The sequence below is a fragment of the Platichthys flesus genome, chromosome 13, assembly GCF_949316205.1.
Source record: "Platichthys flesus chromosome 13, fPlaFle2.1, whole genome shotgun sequence".
NCBI classification, from domain to species: domain Eukaryota; kingdom Metazoa; phylum Chordata; class Actinopteri; order Pleuronectiformes; family Pleuronectidae; genus Platichthys; species Platichthys flesus.
In genome coordinates, this window is record NC_084957.1 from 12,389,216 (window position 1) to 12,406,930 (window position 17,715).

Below are 17,715 nucleotides of genomic sequence, written 5' to 3' on the forward strand. Positions count from 1 at the left end.
TTCAAGTAATCCTGCTAAAAACAAACAAACCATTAACCAGCTGGAAACATTCCCTCCTCGATGGAGAAAACCAAACACTGACTTAATGCTGCATACTTTCCATCCATCCATTCATTATTTATACCGCTTATCGGATGAGGGTGGCAGGGAGAGCTGGAGCCAATCCCAGCAGACAGGGTACACACTGGACAGGTCACCTGTGTATCACAGGGCCAACAGAGACAGACAGCCATTCACACTAAGCTTCACACCTACAGACGAGTCTCCGATTAACCCAACAACAATCTGCATGTCTGTGTACAGACAACCCCCTCAGACACGGGGAGAACACGATAAGCTTACAAAGAAAAGCTGGGATTCAAACTTGTAAGGCGACACTGCTAACCCCTACTACACTGTGCCACTCTCGATCAAAAATATGCCTGGTTGAGTTAAATAGAATAATCACACATAAAAGAGAGAAAAACATCCCTGCATTTTCTTTAAAAAAAATCCTGTGAAGTCTTAAATATCATATTATCACACAAAAACAATGTTGTTAGATTTGAGCATAAGAGCAGTTTTTTAATAAGAACATTTTTTCAGTGGTTTTGCTTTGAAAAGGTTTTGTATTCACTCCCTTCATAACACCATATTTCTTTATGGCTCATTGGCAATGGCTGGATTTACCTCTCAGTGCAGCAGGGTCATGAACAACAACATGACATTTATACGGGAGCCTGGGTGCTGTATGATGTTCATTGTGTAACATCTTCGATGCTGCGGGGCACAGTGATGGTATAAGACAAATACAGTTGTACTGTCATGCTCTGTTTGCTCCATGGTTCTCTGCAGCATGTAAAACATAAGTGAGTACGCACATATCCAAAAGATCTAATCTGCACGTCAGGGACATTATCATTTAACTGGGAAGTAGAATCAAGACTTATTTGTATTTAATGCAGAACAAATGCAGAACATTTTGTTCTCAATAACTAAGCTTTTCACAATAAGTCATAATAACCCAGAGTCTGGATAATAATCTCTGTGATAATTTCTCACTGAACCCGACTCACATCTGCGTGTTGAAAATGCTGAGGACGAAATATAAACCATCACCCCAAACTCCCATCGACTTTTCTTCTCATCCTTTCGTCCTGGAGGCAAATGATAGACACATTTACATTTATGCAAATTTCTTTGTTCTTTGTCCCATTTGCTAACATGGAGAGGGCAGCATTTATGACCTATACTGCAGCCAGCTACCAGTGGGCAATGGAGACACTTTGGCTTCACTTTCAGGGATCCATCATGTCGTACATCTTTATACACAGTCAATGGTTTAGGTCTCTTATAAACTGTGTGGTTTTTAGTGTCCCATCAGCCTCAGCTTTGGAGCTTAACATGCTTAACCACATACACTAGATCTGCTGTGCCTAGTTACATCTGTGGACTCTTCAGTAGTTACTCACCAAATCTGATATTGTTCTTGTATTTTTTAATTTTTTTTACAGAAATATCATCAGTGCTTGGCTGAACTCATCGCTCCACCCTACGGTGTGATGGAGAGTGGTTGTAGTGCAATCAGTAAGTATAGCCCTGAGTGGTTTTGCTTGACATTTATTCCTAACTGACACTCAGTTGTATTTTATTTAACACAAGACTCAACAAATATTGTCCCAATATTCAATTAAATTGGGTTGTAACATGATCTTTAAGATATGCATGTAACTGTAACATGCTTCATATAGACACCTGCTTGTTCAGGTAGTCTCAGAAGGCAAAGTATTGACTCTACTCTTAGCTGCAGTATAAAAAAAAATATATTTTTAAAATGTTCTTTCATGACGGATCAGGGTACAAAAATGTAGTGTATGGTTTCTATGCACTTATTCTTGCGTGTAAGACTTTATGAAGATGAAAACCAGCGTTTCCAGTGGATGACTTCACTCTGACTGTCTAACTCAATTACTGTCCGACCTTCCTTTTTTTTTATCGTGTCACATAGTGATAAAGGCTGATGCTTTTATTTTATTTTATGTTGCAATTTAACTCGATACTGATTCATCTTTGCTCAAACAGAGCACTTAACGTGCTTCAAAGTCATGTACCATAAAAATGATGAGCAGCAGGGAGCAGTGAGGGGAGTCTGATGGTTTTACTGGCAGTGTTTAATGAGTGCAGTTATAGGGAAGGATCATAAACAAATATAATATGTTCCAAACAACGATAGCTTTTGAAATAAGTCAGATTCTAATTCCTTCTCATCATAAACAAATCATTTAATTAATGTTTATAGAAGCTTTCAAAAGTAGATTTGTCTGCATCAGTATTCATCACTGCTTTAAGCACTGGAGCGATACCGTGACCGCAGAGCAACCTACAGTGCAGGGGACGTACAGTATGAACTCTCTGCATGAATTCACCTCGACAGAAATCAAGCAGCTGGAGGCCGATGCACTTCCCTGTACAGTGCATCCACAGCAGCTGAGGCAAACAAATAACTCAAAGAAACACAAGGCTCTGACGGCACCGCTTTGTTAACAGGTGGATGCTTTTAAAGTCACCATTGTTTCGCTCACTGTGCTCAGGTGCAGTCAGCACAACTGCACCTGAACACAAAGCATGAACACAATTGTTGGTCAAGTCATGTGTCCAACAGTGAAAGAACTTCTCTACCCCAGGACATATAAAAACTTTTCATTTTGTGAGTCTAATGTTGGGTTCTGCTCTCACATGCATTAAACATGCTGCATCTCAACTGATGTGATTGAAATGATGTGACACTTCCATGAACGGCATAATGTCATATGCACCAGCATGACAGCTTGACAAATGTAATGATGGACAGCTGTGTTAAATTCTCAGTGCAGCGCCAAAACAAGCACACATTCATCACGGATCTGCAGCAAATGAAAACATATACACACATATGTTCAAACTTTGAATAATATTAATTAAGAAATAGGAAATAATATGAACTGTGATAAATATAGAGTGACCGCTCTGTTCACACCAGCACAGATCTTATATTTTACAGCTTTTCTAACAACATTTTCCTTGAAGGACATTGGTTTTTCCCAGAAGTCACATGTGGTGTAAATACAAACACATTTTATGCAACGTGATGGTGAAATATAGAACCAGAGCTTTGTCATCAGAGCTGAAGCTGATACAGATACTTTGTTCCTGGACGTGTAGCCTCAAGTCTACACATCCAGTCGTGTACCACTATCTCCACTGATTCTGTGTCTGTTCTGTGGTATCAGCAGTCGGAGAGGCACTGCTAATAATAGCTAGTTTCCCCCCCCCCCCTCCCTGCAGATACAGTTGTGACTGAGCAACCTTGACTGAATATACTCTGCCATTTGTCCTGCAGGGAGGGGATCAGCACAGTGCAGCAGGCTTAGGGCTCTGAATACTGAGAAATTCCCACACCCTTCTGACAATCGCTCTGCTCCTCTGTCACTTAATGTATAAACACTAACCAAACTATTTCCTCTACTGGTTGGTGATATTGAATCGACCCCATAGTAAGCAATATAGCCTAATATACATTTTAATTTATGATAAATCTAAGTCACATCTCCGATTTCTTTCAGAACAGTTCAGAACACATTTGTAACCAGTTTCCAGATGCAATGCACATGGACGCCCAGATTATTTATTATTCTGAGAGAATGACTGAAAACATATTCACTGAGGAGGCAAACATGTTTGCTGGAGGAAACTTTACTTGTTGGTATGAGCCGATAGAGCTGATTGTAGCACGGGACCCTGCAGGGGATTTGTTAAACACTGTATTAGGGTTCAACAGAGGAGGATTGAGCAAAAATGGGACAAGCTCAAGCTCTTAACTCACTTTTCATTGAGCCCCTTGTTCTTCCTCTATTTACTTTAGAGTGTATTGTAATATATGCTCTGTTCTTCTCATACAGGGATGCCGGAAAAAGAGAACATCAGCAACAACTCATATGTTCCAGTGTCCAAACACCAGAACAAGGTAATTCTTTGACACTGTGCAAACTAACACATATGAATTATTTAGTATAACACTGACTCTAATGGGGCATGTAATGAAAGAGAGAGCTGTTGTCGCGGCCTTGCTCCCGTCTTGCAGAGTGTCATTGGAAATTTTGGCAGCCTCAGCTACAGCTAATATTTTGGGTTGGAATTCAGCGAGGAATGTGAAGTCTGTTTAAAGCCTAAATATAAATAAGTTGACTGGAGCTCTTGTCTCCATCCTGTACAGTTCCTGTCCCACCTTTCTCCTGTTGTTGTTTCCCGGCCACTGGGACGATAACGTAGCACCGCACTAGATATATGGTGCCCTGTGCTTTGTAGCCAAGGAACAACACAGCGACAAGATTTTGCAGTTATATAAAAAGTGGATTCCATAACATATTTCTCTCTTATGTAACAAACAAAACACTGCTTTAACGTGCAGTATATAAATAATAAGCATGAAAGCTGAGTGGACTAATTCTCTTGTTAATAAAAGATGAGCTTTAAAGCCATCACATAAATGCATGAGTTAACGCTGCTCTCTGGAGCATGGACGATGCACTTTAAATGTCACAACCCCGCAGCCCACCCCCACCAATGGGCCCAGTGGAGAAAGAGAAACACTTACAGCACAATATCTATGTCCCATTTGAGCAATTGAAGGCATCCAAGTGGGAACACACTATTACTTTAACTCAGAAGAAATATAGAAAGCCATATGTTCAATTAAAATTGACAGATAACAAACACATAATGTCGACTGTGAGTCATCCTGGAGCGATGGAAGAGGCGTCCAGCGGTCTGCCGCGAGAGGAAAATCACCCGTTATTTAACTAGTCTGGTTTGACTTGTTGTTGCTGTTGTTGTCCTAGTGCCTGTTAGTGCCAATTACTTGACTGTTGTGTTCCGGGACAACAAACCTTTAATTTCACCCCGTTTTTCTGCAACGTTTAACATTCTGCCACCGGAGGAGCCTCACCTCCCCTCTCATTCACGATGTCTTTTCTTTTCAGTTCCACTTATTTTTTTGTTTCATTTTATTTTGCAGGAGTCATTCATTGAAAGCGCAGCCAAACCCAATCCTAAATGCATTTCTCAGGTAGTAAACTCACCTTCTGTAATCTGAGGCTCAGCTATCACCTGTTACTCAGTTGGACTCTATTGTTCTGTGATTTGACTTTTGTCTTTGATTTTTAATTTGATTACCTTTAGGTTCCCTCAGAGAAGATCTTGCGGGCTGGGAAGATTCTTCGCAATGTCATCCTCTCCAGGGCGCCGCACATGATTAGAGACAGGAAGTACCATCTGAAAACATATAGGTAAGTTGACATTTTTTTTTACATTTTATCAAGGAATAGTTTGTCAGTAAGCTAGCATGAGCCTGAAAACAAAATAAAGATACTAACACGATAAAATAAGTAACAGGTAAAAAGTCAAAGGAGATCATTTATTTTAATCCTTAGATCAACTTCATGTGTCAGTTCTTTATTTACAGCTTGTTGTGCTGCCCCCAAGTGGCAAAAAATCAATTAGCGTGTCAAAAATCTGTGTGGGCGCAAACCGAATACTGTATATAAAGATGGACATGACTGCTGCCCAATAGTGAAGCCAAAGCATCTTGATCGCCCTCTGGTGGCTGGCTGCAGTTTCCATCATAAACTCCACCTCCTCCTTGTTAGCGAATGGGACATTCACCAAACTAAAGATTACACGTCAATTAAGCTTTTCTCAGAGATGGTCTCTGTAATTTTCGTTAGTTCTTATCACACTGACATTTGTTCAAAAGGGTGAAGCGTCATGATTGACAGTTGACTCGCAATTGGTCCTGTGTCTGATTGGCGGGACCTCGATGCCGTGGCTCCATCCCACGATTATAACTGTGCCGACTCCAGATGCACAAGATAGCAGCGCTTGAAACTGGGATATTTTGGCTTCATATCTGGATAGTGGGAGGAAGTGGAGACATGACGTCCATCTTTATCTATGGTCTTTGGTGGAAAATGACAAACTTATATGCCTTTGTTGCAGTCTATGGGTTCTGTGGAAAACGTGAAAGGATTGGGATCGAGACTGAACACCTTTTGAAACAACAGATGGACAAAGCTATTCAATCATAGATAATTAACTAATATTACACAATAGGCATGTTACACAATTTCTCGGCCTTATGTCAAATCTAATATTGACTTGTGTCCTTGCCAGGCAGTGCTGTGTGGGGACAGAGTTGGTCGACTGGCAAATGCAGCAGAGCTCGTGCGTCCACTCTCGTGTCCAGGCTGTGGGCATGTGGCAGGTGCTGCTGGAAGAAGGTGTTCTCAACCACGGTGAGACTCTGCGTGACGCCTATGTCTGCACACATGTGAGTGAGCAACAGAGATTTTAAATGTAGGCACCGCGCTGTCTGTGTTGTGTTGTGTTGACGCAGTGGACCAGGAGCTGATCTTCCAGGACAAGTACCTCTTCTACCGCTTCCTGGACGATGAGCAGGAGGACGCCACCCTGCCCAGCGAGGAGGAGATGCAGGAGAGCCAGGAGGAGCTGCAGGACACCCTTCTCCTCCTCTCTCAGATCGGACCTGACGCCCACATGAGGATGATTCTGAGGAAACAGTACGGCTTTAAAAATCTGAACTGATATTTAATGAAGTGCAACAGTGGGGCGCCGTTATAATTTCCTTTACGTGATTCCTGTTTTACAGTCCATCTGAAAGAACAGCAGATGATTTGGAGATCATTTACGAGGAGCTGCTCCATATCAAGGCCTTGTCTCATCTATCCACCACTGTGAGTAGAAATTCTCCATCCGTGATTTGGTCAGTTTCAATCGTTTTTCTCTCCTGTGGAGAAAAAAAAACACGCTCAGAATTTTAGAATCAGAGCAGGGACAGTGAGAGAAAGACGCAAAGATGCTTTTGGCTTTAAGCAAAGCCACAGATCAGTATATATATTCTAAAAATCATTACTTGTTCAGGGACATTGTGTTCTTCAAAAAGATTAGAAGATTCTGAACAGATTGTACTATTTATTGTTAATATTGATAGTAAATGACCAGTTTATGTATAAAAATCAGATTTCAGCTGGGGCCAGTTCCCCCCTGGCCCCACCCACAGATCCTCCCCTGACTATATGATGCTTGGATACATGTTCTACAGGTAGTATTGATAGTTTCTGCTGCCATTGAGATTCATGGACGTTGTAAAACATGTAACGTGAGAACATGTGTAAAGTACATATTCGTTTTATGGATAATAACCATATAGTCTATGATAATAACTCACCTTCATGTTTTACACCAGTTAGGAATTTGACTTGCTGGAAAGTACAGTCATATTTTTGGCTGCTCCCCGTGGCACCGCTAAGTAAAAGGAAAGTGTTTTAAAGTTGATCTCCCTCATTATAACTCTGCACAGGTGAAAAGAGAGCTGGCAGGAGTACTGATCTTCGAGCCTCATGCGAAATCAGGAACAGTGTGTGAGTGTTTTGATAAAACGGACGTGATTGATTTCTTCATAACTGCATTACATAAATACAACAACTCCCAGATTAGACACTGTCAGTCTTTCTCTCTGATATGATTTGTTCTCTCTCTCAGTGTTCAATCAAGGGGAGGAGGGCACGTCATGGTACATTATTCTGAAGGGCTCAGTCAATGTCGTCATATACGGAAAAGTAGGTATTTTCTTCAAATCAGATAAAAATGTGAAAAGCGTGAAGATGCTGATGTGTGATCCGTGGGGTGATGTGCTCCTCAGGGTGTCGTCTGCACGCTTCATGAGGGGGATGACTTTGGGAAGCTGGCTCTAGTCAACGACTCCCCCCGGGCTGCGTCCATTGTCCTGCGAGAGGACAACTGTCACTTCCTGAGAGTAGACAAGGAGGACTTCAACAGGATTTTGAGGGTGAGTTTCTGTGTCTACTGACGTTAATACCGAAAATGTATAAAAAACAAAACACTAATGCCCCCTGTTGGCGAAGACTCAGCAGAGCAGCTTTAAGTGCATCCTCAGAGAAAGAGAGAGAGAGCACACCAGCCCTCTGCATCCATTAGCTCATGGCGTTAAATGTGAAATATGGTGACTCATGTAACTCCAAGCTAGAGATTTGGTGTTTAATCGCTGTTGGGGCAAAACTTGTTATGTGACAAACTTCCTTCCGGGAACTCATAAATGCTGAGCTTGATATAGAGCAGCGTTGCTTCTTAGAGTTAAACATAGTGAAGGACAGAATCATCATATCCTGTATGATACTCCAGCAGGTCAGGTTGTAAAGAATCTGTACACTGAAAAATAAATTATTGTAAATTGAATAAAATTATCAAATCAAATAATAATCAATATTTTGAATGATTTTTTTGATGTTGTGTTGGATATGATGACATTACATCTCTGAATCACCATTTTTCAAAACCCACAATGTAACTTTAAATTGATAAACTGATGATTCCCAAACGTTGTGATCTATATTCCAACTATTAATTAGAGCTAGATAAAATTAAGTAAAATAATCAGTACCTTCATTGTACATTGTAAACATTCAACATGTCACCAAATTTTAGCCTGACATTGTTTCCATAGTGGTTTCTATGGAAACATTAGTTCATTGTTTGAAGACATACTTGATCAAATATAGATTTTTTTTATTTAAAGTTCTTTCATCCCTTTATTACAAAATGTCACAAGAAATATATCTTACTAGAAACACAACTTCCAGCGATTGTTTTTTTTAACTAAACAGACTTGAATTGCAGTTGTTTCCTTATTATATGTGTTTCTCAGTCTGCATCAGGACTCAAAACAATGCAGTCCATTAGAGTGTGAGGAGCTTTGTGTAAACCTGAGGTCAGTGTGGTTGTGTGTTGACTCTGCACTGGATAATCTCCTCCACTTTGCTCTGTGGCCGGGGCCTGGTGTTAAGGACACTGTCTCTGCAGCAGGGACCATTACGACTGGTTCTGGTTCACAGAGCAGAGTCAAACCTCACTGCAAGTACCAGACGATTGTGTGATGGTGTAAACACTGTGCCCAGTTTATGATGCTTCATTTTCACTCAGCTGTGGAGGAGACAGCATCTTATGCACAGGATCAGACAGAACTGACAGAACAGCCTTCAGTGTATTCTACATAATCATGGGTCTTTACATTAAAATGCTTAATGTATTTAATTTATTGTGTGTTTGTGTGAAGGACGTGGAGGCCAACACGGTGCGTCTAAAGGAGCATGGTCAGGACGTTCTGGTGTTGGAGAAGAGTCTCACCAGCAGTCGAAGCTCCGTCCATGGAGCCTCCTCCTCCCATTACAAGTAAATGTACCGTCCACACATTACTGAAGAAACAGCGCCCTCTGCAGCCACACATTGTGACTCATTCTGTTGGGATAAACTGGTTTTCATGTCGAGAACAAACAAACCCTATCAACTCCTCATGATTCCTGGCTTTCAAAACCAGAATAGCTGCCGCTGCAACAAATGCCCCAATTTCTGTTTAGTATTTCAGAAATTTTAGGAATTTCAAGTTTCTTCGCTGAATATTGGAGATAAACTCAGATTTTTAATGATTTTTTTGGACTGAACTACAAGTTCAGCTTTACTCTTTTAAAATTTCTCACTATTAAAGCTATGACAATCACTCAGTTCTACACTTCTCACAGGAGATTGTACCCATTCACCGAAGTTATAAACAGCAAGAACAGATGTGTGGGAAAGAAACAGGAAACAATCTCTTGTTTCCAAGTCAGTGAACCATCAAACTTTTGAAGCTGCTTTTTAAGGTTAAAAAAAAAATGTCATACTTCAACATCTTCAAAAACTGTCCTGAATCAGAAAACAGGTAAACTGCAGGTGATATTGTTTAAGTATTCTATATTTTTCTCATTGCCAACATCAAAAGACCACAGTCAACAATACATTAGGCTGTCCTCCAGTACTTTTGAGAGGCAGTGGTCTAGTGGCAGAAACTTGGACTATGGGCAGAGAAGGTCTCTGGTTCGTCTCTGGTTCGACTCCATGGAGAACAAAAAGACGAACCTGGATTGATCTGTCCAAAAATCCAAGAGTCTCCCTACCCTGTCTAGTGCCCCTGAGCAAGGCACCTTACTCCCCCAACATCTGCTCCCCGAGCGCCGTACATGGTCGCTCACTGCTCTGTGTGTCCTGCACCAGATGGGTCAAAAGCAGAGATTAAATTTCCCTACCTGCATGAGTGTGCCTTTGCATGTCTGTGCATGTGTTTGGGACTAATAAATGCATCTTAATCTTTCTACAGCTCGTCTGTGACTAAATCCTATTTATTCCTACTTAAGACTTGAATCCTAATAATTTGGTCACAAAGAGTTTAGGACAGATCTCGACTGGCCATTAATGGTGTCCAGGGGGGCCTTTAACATCCAGAACCGTACAAGTTAATATTAGGAGTTTCCTATTACAGCTAGCTCTGTAGTTAATAGCTTATTTCCTGGAGAATACACAGTTTTCGGCCGACAAGTGTTTTCTGGACAGAAGCGACTGACACGACTGACTCATTTGGGATCGCCCTCTAATCAGCTGCCCTCCTCACACATGAGAGTCCACGCTCTCCCCTGTGAGTGTGTGTGTGTGTGTGGGGGGGGAGACACAGAGTTGCTTGTGTGTCTGCCATCATGTAATATTGTCGCTCGATTGTTTTCATTCTCGAAGCGAAGATCCCCATGTATTTTTTTTCTTTTCTTTTGGGGCTTCACTGATAGTACTTAGCCCAGACTCCTCTTAATCTGTGGCCGAGAACTCAGTGATTGTAAATAGGATTGTTATCAAATGAAGCAATCACACACACACGCAAGTTCAAGCATAACACAAATCGTATCGAGGGCCGCAGTTGTGTCATTAAGCCTCGAGGGCCAGTGTTTCTTGATTAGTGAAGGGTGGGCACTTCTCTGTCCAGATACAGGGTGATGTCGGGGACACCGGAGAAGATTTTGGAGCACCTCCTTGAAATGATGCGATTGGATTCCCAGTTCACGGAGTCAGGTAAAACAGCTCATTATGAAACATTCACCGTGGCAGATTAGAGCCCTTTAAAAATAATCTATCACAATGATGATCATTTACTGTGAGTGGTTGTCTTCCATGCAGCATGTTCATTCTCTGCTCTGTCCTCCGCCTACTCTGCACTGACCCGCTTGTTCTCTTCCATAATTAGCCACACATCACAGAGCTGATCTAATTACTCTCGCTTGTGTGGATACATACGGTTTTCATTTGCCTGTCAGAGGTGACATGGTCTGTTTGATCTGCTCTTACATCACAGGTGTTTGACGTGAGCTCCTTTGTTTTTTCTGTCACAGATTCGGCCCTGGACGACTTTGCGCTCATGCACTGCGTCTTCATTCCAAACAGCCAACTGTGTCCCGTGCTGATGGCCCAATATCCTTTGCTACATAAATGTCCTTTTCTGGTGCTGATGAAAATAAACGTGCTGCTCTGCTGTATAGTTACATGGTTTTGATCTTTGACTGCGGTGCACCTACCATGCCCAGGCCCTGCAGGGCTCTGAGCAGGAGAAGCTGGATTACACACTGAACAACAAGCGCAGGGTGATTCGCCTGGTGATGCAGTGGGCGGCTGTACATGGAGGTCAGCTGCCGGAGGAGGACCTGTCAGTGGCCTTCCTACAGGTCGGCCACTAGATATGAATGCTGATTTAACCACTGAACACAACACAAATCGATGGAAATACACTTTGAGTATCAATGTAAAGTAAACAAATGCTTCTTTGAAATTAAAATTGTGTTTTAGACTACAGGACGTAAAATAACAAAAGTTGGAACTCAGAACATAGTGATTCTGTGATTTCGCTGCAGAGAGTGTAATGGGATATTACTCGTGTAAAATACTATACTATTAAAAAAAGAGCTATGCTTTAAAATAGTGTCAAATAAAAAAACAAGTATATCTATATATATATGATGAGCTCCAGGTGTCACTTGTAGAGATATGCTTCCTATTGCTTGGGTTTAAAAACATAGAATAGGAGTTTCTATTATTAAATGTTGACAACATTGTGTGATGTATACACAGTTGTTAACGTAGTTAATATAATCTATACTTTCTATGAAGTGCACTTTCATGTTTGTTTTGCAGGATTTCTTGGTGGCCGTGTCTGAGGACGTCAAAGTGATTCCAGCCCTCAGAGATCAGCTCACACAGCTGGAGAGAACAGTAAAGCACAAGTAAGTTAGTGTCTCAGTGGGAAAGACTCAGGTGAAATAAAGCTCTGTCTTTCAAAAGTGCTTATATTCATAATATAGACAAGTCACTTTAACGGTTTGACTTTGGCTCTTTTTGCATGTTGTAGCACTGAAGCCAGAGTCTCACAGAAAAAGGTAAAGCTGACTCTTTCTTTTTCAAATTAAAAGAAAAAGTTATTATATTGTGACTCCTTGTTGACTTAAACGTGTTGAATTTTGTCCCAGCACAAAGTCCTCCTGCGACACTTCGGCATGGGCAATGAGAAGCTTCAGAAGCGTCAGCCCATTAAGAGTCATGATGAAAGTGAGTAAAGAATGCGTCTCCACACACAGACTGTTCAGGCCTTTTCTATTATGTAACATTGTCTTTACCTAAACTGGTCTTCATCAGACAATACTGATGGAGTGGGGGGGTATTTTTGAAGATTGACGTTTTCAGCTCAAAGTGAACAACCTTGACTTTCACTCTGATTGAATCATTGCTTTTCCATTGGTCCTTCTAATCAACACTAAATTAATTAATCTGACACTTGAAATCTAGTTGATTAATCTATTTAAAAATTGGACCTTGAAACGACTGCCATATTATGGTACAAAGTTAATAGTTTTGGCAGAAAGGATTTCTTTGTTTGATGTGGATTTTCTTGATGAATAACGAGTCATTGTTGTCTTTACCAGCTTTTATGGAGATTTCTGTTTGCATAACCTGAGCTAAAGACTTTTAAAGAGGTTAAAGATTTCTAACCTCTTTTCTATATTGTACCTTTACAGAAGCAAAGGGTATTGTTTGATGTAGAGAACTATATCAAGGATTTGACAAGAAAAGTTAAGATTAGAGAAAATTCTGAAAGATAATCACGTTTCATTTAATATTTCAAATCATCCTTTGATGCCTCAGATTTATCTTGTGATTGCCAGGTTGTCAAATATCTGAATATTAATCCAAAAAAGTACTTATTTTACTGCTTCTTATTTGCTCTGATTCATTTCTCCAGTTCTGTTCAAAGTCTACTGCTGCGATCATACCTACATCACAATCCGGGTCCCTGTCGCCGCCTCAGTCAGGGAGGTTATCGGTGCTGTGGTCGACAAGCTGGGGTCAGCGGAGGACCTGCTCCTGGTCAACCTCAGTTCGGCAGGAGGTGAGAGCAGTGGCAGCTACGTGTTAACCAAGTCCTCACAATGGGTGAGCCGCAGCGAGCATGGTGCTATAATACTAATTAATCCCCCGGCTGATTTTGTCAGAGACAAGGTGCGTTTTGCAGCGAGTTTGCTGACTGGGACAGGAGGTGTCAAAAAAAACGGAAGCATGCATGTTTGTACAAAATATCATGGTGATCCATGAAATAGTTGCTGAGCTCATAGGTGCTGCTCCACTGGGTGCTCTGAACAGTTGTCTGCCCGACCTTGAAATATAAGAATATAAAATAACAACTCAAACATCTACCAAATATAAAACAAATGCAGTAGCTCTCACTACCATTGTCATTACTTGTTTATAATCCTAGATTGGATCGTCCGGAGCGACACTGTGATTGATGATTATGGTCTAAAGGAGGTGTTATACAGCAAAATAACAAATCACACACGCACAGTCCCACAAGTTAATCCAATGACCAATGACTGACCATCCCACAGCCGTGAATCAGAGAATCCTCAGTTTATCACTTTAATATTTCGTGGCTGTTATTCTCTTTAGTTTTCTTGGACTTTAATAATACAATGAAATTAAATTCAAGCAACATTACCAATAAAAAAACACTTACAAGTCTAGATCTGTTCTTAACCTTTGTGTCTCATATTTTCATGTGACAGAGAAAGTGATCTTCAAGCCCAACGATGTGTCAGTCTTCTCCACTCTGAGCGTAAATGGACGTCTGTTCGCCTGCAGACAGGACCAGTTGGATTCTTTAGTGAGTTAACGCCTCTTTTTCAGATCATAGTCATGTGCTAATTCTTGAATTGAATTGCAATGTTCAATCTTTTGAGCATTCAAAGTTGTCTTTGTATTTTGTCGCAACATTTGCAAAACCATATGTTTCAGATTTTATATATTTCTGATTTTGTTAATTTATCTGAATTTTAAAAACAGTTAATTACTTGATTGCAATTATAAGATGGCGTTTCCCCCTTTTTTTTCAGACTCCTTTACCTGAGCAGTACGGCCCATCGACAGGTTCACAGTCCGGCTTTGAGTTGATGAGCTCTAAGGATGTGGCTTATCATGTGACCTCTTATGACTGGGAGCTCTTCCACTGTGTGCATGAGGTATAACGGAGAGACCATGTACCTTTGTCACAACTGATTCATTGTATGGTGTCTACAATGAGGTTCACAGCATTGTAGACCTGTTTTATTTAGTTAATCTGCTTTTTTATTTATCAGAAGAATAACAGGAGAATAATTGTGTGTATCTCACAGCTCGAGCTTCTATTCCACACCTTCGGGAGGCAAAATGTGAAGAAAACCACTGTGAACCTGGATCTGTTCCTGAGGAGGTTTAATGAGATTCAGTTCTGGGTGATCTCAGAGATGTGTCTGTGTTCTCAGCTCAGTAAGCGCGTTCAGCTTCTCAAGAAGTTCATCAAGATCGCTGCACAGTGAGTTTACCTTGTGTCCCTGTTTAATATTTAACTAAATTTATTGATGTTGAATGCAGTTTATACTTATTCGCTTCCTTCTCTTATCTTTCCATGTTTCCTGTCAAAGCTGTAAGGAGTACAGGAACCTGAACTCCTTCTTTGCCGTCATTATGGGCCTGAGTAACCCTGCAGTGAGCCGGCTCAGTCAGACCTGGGAGGTGGGTGTTCAGATTTGTGTTTGTATCTCTTCAAACTGACAAAAATCTTAACAACTGCCGTCATATGTGTTCACAGAAACTTCCCAACAAATTCAAGAAGTTTTATTGTGAATTTGAAAACTTGATGGTAAGCGAAAATAACTTATTAAAACCATTTTCTTTTACCTCAAAGTGTGTTGACTTGTTTTTGTCGAAGCAAACACTCAATAAACAAATCATGAGGATTATTGCACTGTCAGCTGCTCCCTGTGGGTCTATAGCAGTGTCACCCTTGGCCAAGTCTGTAATGGATCTGTTCATCGCAGCGACGGCAGATCTCACAACAGTGTGACTGTTTCCACAGGACCCGTCCAGGAACCACCGGGCATACCGACTGACAGTCGCCAAGCTGGAGCCTCCCATCATTCCCTTCATGCCACTGCTGATCAAAGGTTAGAGCCGTTTATTATATGACTTGTTTATTGTAACATCAGTTTGACCAGTGCAACAAATTTGTTTTTGCTGTGTTTATGCTACATTGACAGTTTTATCCAGTATGTGATTGGTTAAGTTGTAATGCATGTTGGCAAAATAATTCAACAACACATTGGACATTTTTGATCAAACTTGGTGTGAATATTTCCTGGGTGTGTCTCAGTATGATTAACTTTTAGAGCTGATAAGTAAAGGGTTGGGATATGGAGCACAACGAATCCTGCATTAGAGAAGTGCTTCAAATTCACACATTTAAGGCTATGAACCAAGTTTATGCTGAATCCTGATTGGAAGAAAATAAAGTCTTTATGAATGGCTGAATTGACAGAGGATAGTTTTATTTTTCATCTTTGCTCTAACTGCTTTCATAATCTTTTCCAGACATGACCTTTACTCACGAGGGCAACAGGACATTTATTGACAATTTGGTCAATTTTGAAAAAATGGTGAGTCTCGGGAGGTGCATTATATTGATATAAGGGCGAAAGTCTTTATCATGTAATTCATCAGTTAATTCCTGGTATGTGATTGTTGCTCTTTCTTGTTCAGCGAATGATCGCTAACACGGTCAAGATAGTGAGGCACTGCAGGAGCCAGCCATTCAGTAAGTGGAAATATTTGACCGAAATCATTTTATAGAGACTTCAAAGATCTCTGTTGATTTGTAGAGAAAAACTTTTATTGCCCTTATGTTTTTTTTCGTTATTACCTGCATTCTCAATTTAATCAGGCCCAGGTTCACCTTTGGCCAGCAAGACCCACCCGGAGGTTCGGACTTACGTTCGTCAGCTCAACGTGATCGACAACCAGCGGACGCTAACTCAGCTCTCCCATGAACTTGAGCCTCGCCGGTCTTGAAACCACTCAGGGACAGAGATGTTCCACTCTCATGCTGCTTCCCTTCATGCCATCATGGGATGAACTTACTCCAGTACAGGCATCACCTGGAGGACCTTATGTCATATCCCATCATGAGATATCGTTTCAGACGCAGTTGCCTGACTCGCTCAGCCTTTTTATTACATTAATTTGTAATATTCTAACAACAGTGATTGTTGTCGCTGAAGTACCTCTCATATCACTGTGCTGCAGATACCACCATTATTTCCGACTCACACAAGAGGGACAGTCGGAAAAAAAACTTTGGTGGATCTCATTCATAAGAAAACTATGTAAAATGTCATCATACAGTATGTGATGCTGTTATTTCATAACTTTTGTATCAAACCATATTTATGTTGTAAATTGTGTATAAATATTTATTTTGACATCAGCATGCGGTGGTCATGATTTTTATCGATGTGAGCACATTTCTCGTGTCTGAATGTCTAAAAAAAACTTGTGTGATCTGCAAATATTAAATATTTTAGATGTATTTGTTTGTTGTATTGTTGTTCCTGATTTGAATTCAAACATCATATATTAAATCAGTTTACAGCTTGTTATATAATAAACATGGTCTCAAGAACCAGCGTATTGAAATAAACAGTTACTGAGGCAGATTTACTTTAGTTAAAAGCCCAGTTTGATTCACGGTCTGTCCCAGGCATCCTCATGACAAATACAACTGAAATTAAATTGTCATTCATGATATATTTGAGTCAGCTTTTGTGAATTAAAAAATATTTGAGAAATATAATCCTGAGTACAAATTCAACTGACAATGATAAACGCTGTTCTGCGTTGTCATGATTCATTTCCAGGAGAACATGGGATGATTTTGAGTTCTTACAATACATGATGGGAAATAGTTTAAATTTCTGATTAAGTTACACATTCACTGGTAAATTAATTCAGTTATATGGAGTTATAAAGGGTACAAAAACTTTTGTGACCCTCAACAGATGAGCCGAAAACAATGTTTATGTACTTTACACTATACTTATAACCTTTTTTTATTATTAAGAAGTAAGAGATATAGTTTTATCAGTCTCAAATAACTTATACAAATAGAAGTGTTGCGTACAATTGATAACAAGTAATAATAAAAACTGAAAGTAATATTCCATAGTAAATTTAAAAAAAGATTGAAAGGTATCATGAGCCACATTTCCCTTGACGATTAGAAAATTCATTGCACTCATGAAGACAGTCAGTATAAGTCAGTGCAATATTTTATCATTGCATTGTTGTTATTACTGCTGCAGTAACATGTAAGAAGTTATTATAGTATGTGGTCCAGATGGAGCTCATGTTATCTTCTTAATAGACAGATGTTTTTACGTAAAGGAATACATC

The 17,715-nt window shown here is 40.3% G+C and overlaps 1 protein-coding gene across 1 annotated transcript in view; it reads left to right on the top strand.

Annotated features, from left to right (window-relative positions):
* The window catches only part of rapgef4a (Rap guanine nucleotide exchange factor 4a), a 30,330-nt gene extending 13,478 nt beyond the window's left edge, over positions 1-16,852 (top strand). The window contains exons 5-31 of the mRNA XM_062402424.1: positions 1,494-1,566; positions 3,918-3,982; positions 5,033-5,083; positions 5,197-5,303; positions 6,187-6,308; positions 6,410-6,593; positions 6,683-6,767; positions 7,394-7,454; positions 7,576-7,652; positions 7,736-7,882; positions 9,167-9,282; positions 10,898-10,983; positions 11,301-11,379; positions 11,480-11,630; positions 12,097-12,185; positions 12,311-12,338; positions 12,429-12,507; positions 13,199-13,345; positions 14,019-14,116; positions 14,346-14,471; positions 14,625-14,803; positions 14,913-15,003; positions 15,080-15,130; positions 15,347-15,434; positions 15,859-15,923; positions 16,027-16,081; positions 16,208-16,852. Coding sequence (XP_062258408.1) covers positions 1,494-1,566; positions 3,918-3,982; positions 5,033-5,083; positions 5,197-5,303; positions 6,187-6,308; positions 6,410-6,593; positions 6,683-6,767; positions 7,394-7,454; positions 7,576-7,652; positions 7,736-7,882; positions 9,167-9,282; positions 10,898-10,983; positions 11,301-11,379; positions 11,480-11,630; positions 12,097-12,185; positions 12,311-12,338; positions 12,429-12,507; positions 13,199-13,345; positions 14,019-14,116; positions 14,346-14,471; positions 14,625-14,803; positions 14,913-15,003; positions 15,080-15,130; positions 15,347-15,434; positions 15,859-15,923; positions 16,027-16,081; positions 16,208-16,335 — 2,628 coding nt within the window. The 3' untranslated portion in view covers positions 16,336-16,852. The remainder of the gene's footprint in view (positions 1-1,493; positions 1,567-3,917; positions 3,983-5,032; positions 5,084-5,196; positions 5,304-6,186; positions 6,309-6,409; positions 6,594-6,682; positions 6,768-7,393; positions 7,455-7,575; positions 7,653-7,735; positions 7,883-9,166; positions 9,283-10,897; positions 10,984-11,300; positions 11,380-11,479; positions 11,631-12,096; positions 12,186-12,310; positions 12,339-12,428; positions 12,508-13,198; positions 13,346-14,018; positions 14,117-14,345; positions 14,472-14,624; positions 14,804-14,912; positions 15,004-15,079; positions 15,131-15,346; positions 15,435-15,858; positions 15,924-16,026; positions 16,082-16,207) is intronic.
* The last annotated feature ends 863 nt before the right edge of the window (positions 16,853-17,715 follow it).